This window comes from Cervus elaphus, chromosome 12 (genome assembly GCF_910594005.1).
Source record: "Cervus elaphus chromosome 12, mCerEla1.1, whole genome shotgun sequence".
Classification (NCBI taxonomy): domain Eukaryota; kingdom Metazoa; phylum Chordata; class Mammalia; order Artiodactyla; family Cervidae; genus Cervus; species Cervus elaphus.
Window position 1 is genome coordinate 30,812,608 of NC_057826.1, and position 8,907 is coordinate 30,821,514.

The 8,907-nt window shown below is 56.4% G+C and overlaps 2 protein-coding genes across 2 annotated transcripts; both read left to right on the forward strand.

Moving 5' to 3' along the window:
- The first annotated feature begins 513 nt into the window (after nucleotides 1–513).
- Nucleotides 514–2,373, forward strand: LOC122705622 (ras and Rab interactor 3-like). The gene is made up of 2 exons (XM_043921065.1): nucleotides 514–1,299; nucleotides 1,375–2,373. The coding sequence occupies exons 1-2, from the start codon at nucleotides 514–516 to the stop codon at nucleotides 2,371–2,373; spliced, it is 1,785 nt and encodes a 594-aa protein (XP_043777000.1).
- A 3,832-nt stretch (nucleotides 2,374–6,205) lies between these two features.
- LOC122705623 (MLV-related proviral Env polyprotein-like) lies at nucleotides 6,206–8,026 on the forward strand. Its single transcript, XM_043921066.1, has one exon. It carries the CDS (start codon nucleotides 6,206–6,208, stop codon nucleotides 8,024–8,026), a length of 1,821 nt encoding a protein of 606 aa, XP_043777001.1.
- The last annotated feature ends 881 nt before the right edge of the window (nucleotides 8,027–8,907 follow it).

Below are 8,907 nucleotides of genomic sequence, written 5' to 3' on the forward strand. Positions count from 1 at the left end.
CCCGCGGTGTTTTCTAACATCTGGCGCCCAACGTGGGGCTCGGGTTGAGGGGCCCCCGGCACTCGCCGTTGAGGCCCCCCTCGAGCTCCACCGCCGCGGTAGCCCCGGACCCAGGCGGCTGACCAACCCCCCGGACGGCAGGATACGGGGTAAGTCCCTTCGGCTTTGGGGCCTGCCCTCCCTGGTGACCACCTCCTAGGGCTCCGTAACCAGTGCGCACTTACTGGGCCCTCCCGGTCACCAGCCGGTGGGGAGACGTCCCCAGCGGCTGAGTAGACCTCCGGCTTCGGCCTCCGGCTTCGGCCTCCGGCTCCGGCCTCCGGCTCCGGCCTTCCCGGTCACCAGCTGGTGGGGAGACGTCCCCAGCGGCTGAGTAGACCTCCGGCTTCGGCCTTTCTGGGTCCCTGCGGCCGTGAGGAAGACGTTCCCCGCGACTACACGGACCTCCGGCTCCCCTCGACTCGTCCGAGGACGTTCGGACAGCGGGGGTTGCCTCCACGCCCCGTGGTCGCCATGGGATCGACAGCCTCCAAACCCGATCCCCAATACTCCACCCCCTTAGAGTGCCTGCTAGCTAACCTGCGGACTCTAGGGCTAAAGAGAGATATCCGTCCCAAGCAGCTCACTTTTCTGTGCTCACAGGCCTGGCCTCAGTATTCCCTAGATAATGGCTCACAATGGCCAGCCACAGGGACACTAGACTTTGACGTCCTCCGTGATTTGGATAATTACTGCCGGAGAACGGGAAAATGGTCTGAGGTCCCCAATGTTCAGGCCTTTTGGGCTTTGTGCTCTCGCCCCACCCTGTGCACTACGTGTGCTCCTAGCCAGATCCTACTCACCATGGCCCCCCCGACTCCACCCTCCCGAGCTAAGCCAACCCCTCCCGCTTCTGAGTCCTCTGCTTTCTCTGTTCCCCCAGAAGATCTGGTGGCCCCCCCTCCCTACGCCTCTCCCACGGCCCCCTCCCCTTCCTCTCCGGTTCCTACTCCCTCCCCTTCCACTCCGGCCCCTCCTACCTCTTCCCCCTCCTCTCCGGCCCCTCCTAACCCCTCCCCCTCTAACCCTACTCCGGCCTCTTTTGCTCCTGTTCCCGCCCCTGAGGCTTCACCGCCGGCCCCAGATTCTCCAGCCATTAACCCTATCTTGTATCCTCCTCTTCCCCCTGTCACTCCCTTCTCGTCTCCGGTTAGCTCCCACACTCGCTCCCATAGCAACCCTCCAGGGGCCTCCCCGCCCCCTCCCCCAGCCCCGCTACTCCCTCTGCAACAAGTAGCCGGAGCTGAGGGTCTAGCCCAGGTTGCCTCCCCACCCCCTCCCCCAGCCCCGCTACTCCCTCTGCGGCAAGTGGCCGGAGCCGATGGCCTGGCCCAGGTCCATGTCCCCTTCTCTCTCCAGGACTTAGCACAGATTGAGGCCAAGCTGGGATCCTTTTCCTCCAACCCCACTCAGTACATTAAGCAGTTTACTGGTCTGACCCGCGCCTATGCCTTAACATGGCAGGACATATATGTCATCCTGGGATCTACCACCACCCCCGAGGAGAGGCAGGCCATTTGGACGGCAGCCAGGGCTAAGGCCGACCAGCGGCATAGTGCCAACCCCTCCCCCCAGCGCCCCCCGGGAGCTCAGGCAGTTCCTGACACCGACCCTGATTGGAACTACCAGGAAGGGGGTGGCGGCCAGCTGCGGGTACGCTATATGATAGAGTGTCTCCTTGATGGGATGGAAACGTCCTCTCATAAAGTGGTAAACCTCCTCAAACTAGATGAGGTGACTCAGGGGCCCGATGAAAACCCAGCCATGTTTCTTAATCGGCTGACTGAGGCCCTTGTTCAATACACCAGACTGTCCCCTGAGTCCCCCATGGGGGCAGCTACCTTGGCCAATCGTTTTATCTCCCAATCCGCACCTGACATCCGAAAAAAACTGGCCAAGGCTGAGGATGGCCCTCAGACCCCTATTCGAGACCTGGTAAAAATGGCCTTTAAAGTTTATAACGCCCGTGAAGAAACTGCTGAGGCCAGCCGAAAGGCAAGGCTCAAACAAAAGGCAGAATTTCAGGCAAGCCTCCTAAACCAGCAAACCCAGGCCTTGGTAGCAGCCCTCCGGCCGGCGGCGGACTCGGGGCCCCAAAACCCCCCTCCGGGGGCCTGCTTCAAGTGCGGCCAAGAAGGACACTGGGCCAAGATGTGCCCCAATCCGCGGCCTCCTTCCAAGCCGTGCCCGTTGTGCAAACAACGAGGACACTGGGCTAGTGACTGTCCCCGGGCCTCTCGGGCTCCGACCTCTAGGGGCCGGAGACCAGAGCGCCCCAGGGAGACCTCCTGCCCTCCTCCGGCCTCGGAACTGCTGAGCTTCAATGATGACTGATGCCGCCCAGACTCGGGGACCCCAATAACCCAAGCCGAGCCTAGGGTAACGCTCCAGGTAGCGGGTAAGTCCATCAACTTTCTAGTTGATACGGGGGCTACCTATTCGGTCCTTTCCTCTTTCGGGGGCACTTTACGTCCTTCCCAGGTTTCGGTTATGGGCATTGACGGCCAACCCTCGTGTCCACTCCAAACCCAACCACTGTTCTGCCAATTAGATTCCTGCCTATTTACCCACTCCTTTTTGGTCATCCCCTCCTGCCCTACTCCTCTCTTGGGAAGAGATATACTCGCTAAGCTGAAGGCCACTCTTCACCTGACTCCAGGATCGGCTCCCACGTCAGGGGCCTTCCTAATGTTACTTGTTGACCCCCCAACTTCTTCTGTTAATCCTGAGGTCTGGGACACCCGAGTCCCGGTGGTGGCTCGGCACCACCCTCCAGTCCTCATCAGGCTAAGAGACCCCACCTGCTTCCCAGCCAGGCCCCAGTTTCCTTTGTCTACTCATAACCTCAGGGGACTAAAGCCCATCATCGACCGTCTCAGAGGACAGGGTCTTTTGATCCCCACGACTTCCCCCTGTAACACACCCATCCTTCCTGTTCGAAAGGCTTCAGGAGACTACCGGCTAGTGCAGGATCTCCGCCTGATCAACGCGGCGGTGGTCCCTGCCCATCCACTTGTCCCTAACCCCTACACTCTCCTTTCTTCCATACCTCCCAAAACCTCTCATTTTACCGTCATTGACCTCAAAGATGCCTTTTTTACCATCCCACTCCACCCCGACTGCCAATTCCTCTTTGCTTTTACCTGGACTGACCCCGACACTCAGCTTACCACCCAGCTCACATGGACTGTACTCCCTCAGGGGTTCAGAGACAGTCCCCATTACTTCGGACAGGCTCTGTCCCGAGACCTGGCCAGATGCTCGCTCCGCCCTAGCACCCTCCTCCAATATGTAGACGACCTGCTCCTTTGCAGCCCCTCAGAAAAAACCTCCCGACAACATTCTGCAACTCTTCTTAATTTCCTTGGCTCCCAGGGTTACAGAGCCTCACAATCCAAGGCCCAACTGACTCAGACTTCTGTTGTCTATCTAGGCCTCAAAATCACCCCTACCACTAAGGCCCTGACGGCAGATCGGTGTAGCCTCCTCAGGTCCATCTGTCCTCCGGCCAACGGAGACCAGATATTGTCCTTCCTAGGACTGATGGGGTTCTTCCGACACTGGGTCCCGAACTACGCCACCCTGGCCAAACCCCTATATGCCGCTGCTAAAGAGACTCCCACAGGACCACTGTCTTCCCCCACTGAAGTGACTAAGGCCTTCCACGCTTTACGCTCAACCCTATTGGCTGCACCCCCTCTCTTTCTCCCAAATCCCAACTATCCACACCATCTATACACTGATGAAAAGGGAGGGATAGCCTTTGGAGCCCTGGTGCAACCGATTGGCCCCGAACTGCTGCCTGTTGCTTACATATCCAAACAACTTGACCCCACAGCCAGGGGATGGTTCCCCTGCCTGCGGGCACTAGCGGCAGCAGCAACATTGTACGCTGATGCTAAAAAGCTGATTCATGGTCAGCCCCTGACCATCTTCTCACCTCATCGCCTTGGCGATCTTTTAGCCTCTAGATTTCTCTCTGACCTCAGCGAATCCAGGCTCCAGCAGTTTCACCTGGTATTTTTGGACAATCCGCAAGTTTCCGTGAGTCGTTCTCCACAATTAAACCCGCTTTCTTCGTTGCCCTCCCTCCCCCTCTCCTCAGAACCCCCAGCCCACTTATGCTCAGAGGTCCTTGAGTCCCTTATGCAACCACCTCACAACCTGTTTTCCGAACCTCTACCAGATCCAGAGCTAACTTTGTTCGTCGATGGGAGCTCAAAGCGAGATCCTGATGGAAACCGAAGGGCGGCTTATGCTGTGGTAACCACCCGAGAAGTCCTGGAGGCTCAGCCCTTGCCACCCGGGACGACCTCTCAAAAGGCTGAACTAACAGCCCTAACTAGAGCCTTACACCTAGCAAAAGGAAAAAGGACCAATATTTACACAGACTCCAAATATGCCTTCTTGATTGCCCATTCTCACGCGGCAATCTGGAAAGAGCGGGGCTTCCTGACCACTAAAGGATCCCCCATCTGTAATGACCCCCACATTATTCGACTGTTAGATGCCTTATCTCTGCCCAAAGAGGTCGCTATCATACACTGCAAGGGACACCAAAATACTCATGACAGTGTCGCTCTGGGTAATAATATGGCAGATCAAGTGGCTCGACAAATCACCTTACAACAAGCCCCCGAGCCCTTGCTGACTTTGAGATCCACCCTCAACCCAGATTATTCCAGCAAAGAAGCCAGAGCCTTGCTGGCACAGGAAGGGGTTCAGAGGCACCCGTCGGGATGGATACTACTCCATAATAAACCGGTGCTTCCTGAGCGCCAGGCTAAGGCCATAATATCCCAAATCCACAATACCCTCCACATCGGGCCAAGGGCTCTCTTTTCCTTTCTCAGCCCTGTCTTTTCTCCCCTACATCTCAGACAGACCATATATGCGGTCCACCGCTCCTGCCTAACCTGTGCTTCCACCTCTCCTCAAGGAGGACTCCGACCCCCACAGGAGACTCACCAGCTAAGGGGACATATGCCCGGACAAGATTGGCAGACAGACTTCACCCACATGCCCAGACATCGAACCTACCGCTATCTGCTGGTCTTGGTGGATACCTTTTCAGGATGGGTCGAGGTCTTCCCCACTGCCCGAGAGACGGCAGCGGCGGTGACAGAAGTCTTGACGACCCATCTCATTCCCAGATTTGGGTTGCCAAACTCCCTCCAGTCTGACAATGGGCCTGCATTTATCTCACAGATCTCCCAGCAGGTGGCTACAGCTCTGGGCATCGACTGGCATCTCCACATCCCCTATCGGCCCCAATCGTCAGGCAAAGTAGAACGGGGGAACGGCATCATCAAGACGCACCTGACCAAGCTTGCCTCAGAACTGCGGCTGTCTTGGGTCGACCTCCTTCCTCTGGGGCTCACTCGCATTCGCACCACGCCACACTCCAAAACAGGTTTGACCCCTTTTGAACTGCTCTACGGCAGGCCCTATCTCCTGACTCACCTCCCAGAGGGAGAGGCTCCCCCACTCGCGGGGTACCTCCCCCTCTTCTCCCTCCTACGATCCTTGCTGAGAGAACACGCAAACCGGGTCCTGCCACAACCGACAGACGACGAGGGGCCAACTCAGCCTCTGGCCCCGGGAGATCAGGTACTGCTAAAAACCTTGAGTCCCCGCCTGCTACAACCTCGCTGGACGGGGCCCCATACTGTAATCCTCACCACTCCCACGGCAGCCAAACTGCTGGGACACGAGCCCTGGTATCACCTGACCCGGCTCAAACGAGCTCCCCCGGGTCTCCCAGAGACAGGGGCGGCCCCGGCCCAGGCCCCTCCTCCCAATCACTCCTACCGCTCCACCCTCACGGGGCCGACCAAACTGACCATCACCCGAACCCCTCTGTCGTCAATCCCAAAATAATTGGGGGACCACATCCCGATATCCGATGCTGACCTGGCATCACCCGCTGTGGCTGCTAACAATCACAGCTCTGGCCATACTTTTTGCCATTAGATTAGCGGCCGCGGCCCCCCGCAATTGGTCCTCCATTCTTCGACTGTCCCTGGCCCTCACATACCTAGCCATCTGCTTCCTACTCCTGGGGTGCTATTCCCTTGGGACACCCTGACCTGGTTACCGGCTCCATCCCTACGAGACCCACGAGGCTGGTTGTCCGCCACACCCCCTTCACCCCAACCTCAGAACAATGCGGGACTCTCTACTCTGGGTTACTCTGGGGGTACTGGGGGTCCTGGAAAAAGGGGGGCACACCTACCAAAACCCCCACCAGCCTTTTCAAGTCACATGGATCTTAAAAAATGGAGAGACCTACGAAGAGCTAAACCGGACCACAGCCACCCAACCGAAAGATAAGTGGTGGCCGGACTTATATTTTAACCTTACAAAATTAATCGAACAATCAGGATACTCCAAGTGTAGGGTCAGGTCTCTCGGGTTTTATGCCTGCCCGGGACATCAGCGAGAAAACATAAAAACCTGTGGGGGAATGGTGAGCCGCTACTGTAAATCCTGGGGCTGTGTTACTTCCAATGATGGGTATCGGAAGTGGTCGGTGACCAGGCCAGACCTGATCAATATGTCCTTCACGGGTCCTCTTCCAAAATCAGATTGGCAGGGACGACCCTCCAACCCAGGGCAATGCAGCGACCAGATCCGACTATCATTCACACAGCAGGGACGGACTGAAAATAGATGGATTTCCGGGCTGTCCTGGGGGGTAGTGATATATGATACCTATGGTACGGGAAGCAATAGTGCAACATTGTATGTTCAGCAAGTCCTACAACCCGCCCAGACCCAAGTTATGGGGCCCAACCAGATTATTACACCCCCCCGCCCCTCACCACAAGGGACAAATGCCGCAAATGTTGTGACCTCGCCTACCCCTACCCCCTCTCTTCAGCTAACCCAGACAGACCCACCAGAAACCCAAGAACCCCTGTGGGCCTTGATCAAAGAAACCTACGGGGCCCTTAACCACTCCAATCCTAATGCGACTCAATCCTGCTGGCTTTGCTACACCTCACACCCACCTTACTATGAGGCCGTGGGTTTAAATGCCACCTACAACTTATCCACTCTCTCTAACCCACCACAGTGCTCTTGGGGAGACCGCAAGGTGGGCCTTACCATGAAACAAGTATGGGGTTCGGGGACCTGCTTAGGCATGGTTCCTACAGATAAACAAACCCTGTGTGCCCAGACTGACAATGACACCAACTTCACCGATAAGACCTACGTCATTCCCGAAATCGGGGGGTGGTGGATATGCTCACGGACTGGGCTGACGCCCTGTCTCCATTTGGCTGTCTTCGACCAGAGCAGAGAATTCTGTGTCATGGTAGTAGTAGTACCCAAGATTACATACCACCCAGAAGAGGTCCTCTACAACTTTTGGGACCAAGATACCCCAGCTCCCAGACATAAGAGGGAGCCCGTTACAGCTATTACTCTAGCAACACTGTTCGCCCTGGGGGCGGCCGGAACGGGCACGGGCATTGCTTCCCTGACTACACAACATCAGGGCCTAATCACCCTGAGAGTCGCCATTGATGAAGACATTGCACGAATAGAAAAGTCTATGATGGCCTTGGAAAAATCCCTAACCTCTTTGTCAGAAGTGGTGTTACAGAACAGACGAGGCCTAGACCTGATTTTTTTACAACAAGGGGGCCTCTGTGCAGCCCTCAAAGAAGAGTGTTGCTTTTACGCAGACCATACAGGGGTAGTGAGAGAGTCCATGGCCAAAGTAAGAGAAGGACTAGAGCGCAGAAAGAGGGAACGGGAAGCCCAGCAAGGTTGGTTCGAATCATGGTTCCAAAACTCCCCCTGGCTGACCACCCTGCTCTCGACCTTAATGGGACCACTCATAATCCTCTTGTTGCTCTTAACTTTCGGGCCCTGTCTCTTAAATAAGCTCTTGGCCTTCGTCAAACAGCGGCTCAACACGGTTCAGCTGATGGTATTGCGACAGCAGTACCAAGGGCTTCCAACGGACACTCTGTGACAAAATTAACGGCAGACGCTCCCTGTCATCCCGGCCACACCCTACCCCTCGCCGCCCCCGTTCAGCAGGAAGAAGCCAGAGAGAACCGGCGCCCCTTGTCCTATAACTAAAAGGCCGGGATGAAAGGTCGGGGCATGCCCCCGGGAAAGTGCTACAAGGCAAATTCCGGAGGCTGGCTAAACTTTCAGGGGCTGGCCCCCTGCAGCCTGGTCCAATCAGGTACCAACACAGAGCCCTCGGACACTGACCACCGCTGTAGCCCGCGCTTTCTTCCTTATATGAAAAGACCTGGCCTGGACGCCCTGCCCGGACTATAAAACCCCTCCCCACCCCTCATACCTTGCAGACTCCCTTTGTCTCCTCACTCACCAGCCCCCCGGGAGTTCTGCCCGAGAGCGAGAGCGACGCTTAATAAAAAGGCCTTTACCACCGGTCCTTAGAGGCGGCTTTTTCTTTCTCCCGCGGCGTTTTCTAACACACACCCTCTCCAGCATTTATTGCTTGTAGACTTTTGGATAGCAGCCATCCTGACTGGCGTGTAATGGTACCTCATTGTGGTTTTGATTTGCATTTCTCTGCCAGAGACTCGTTATGCCATCCCCACTCCACTCATGAGAGGGTCCCTTGTGTCAGCTAGACAGTGAGTGACGAGACCCAAGCCCCATGTGATCATCAGTCCCACTCTTGATACCACCTATCTTCATTTAGGGCCTCCAGGAAACAGACACTAAGGTGTACTGGACATTTTGGGGCAAGGATAAAGGGAAGGGAATGGGAGTAGGCAGGGAGAACCTTTAGACTGCAATGCAGGTGCCAGCGTGACTCTTGTAAAAGGAGAGAGGAAAGGAAGGATTGGGTAGGAAGAGGTTCAGTCCTCAGTG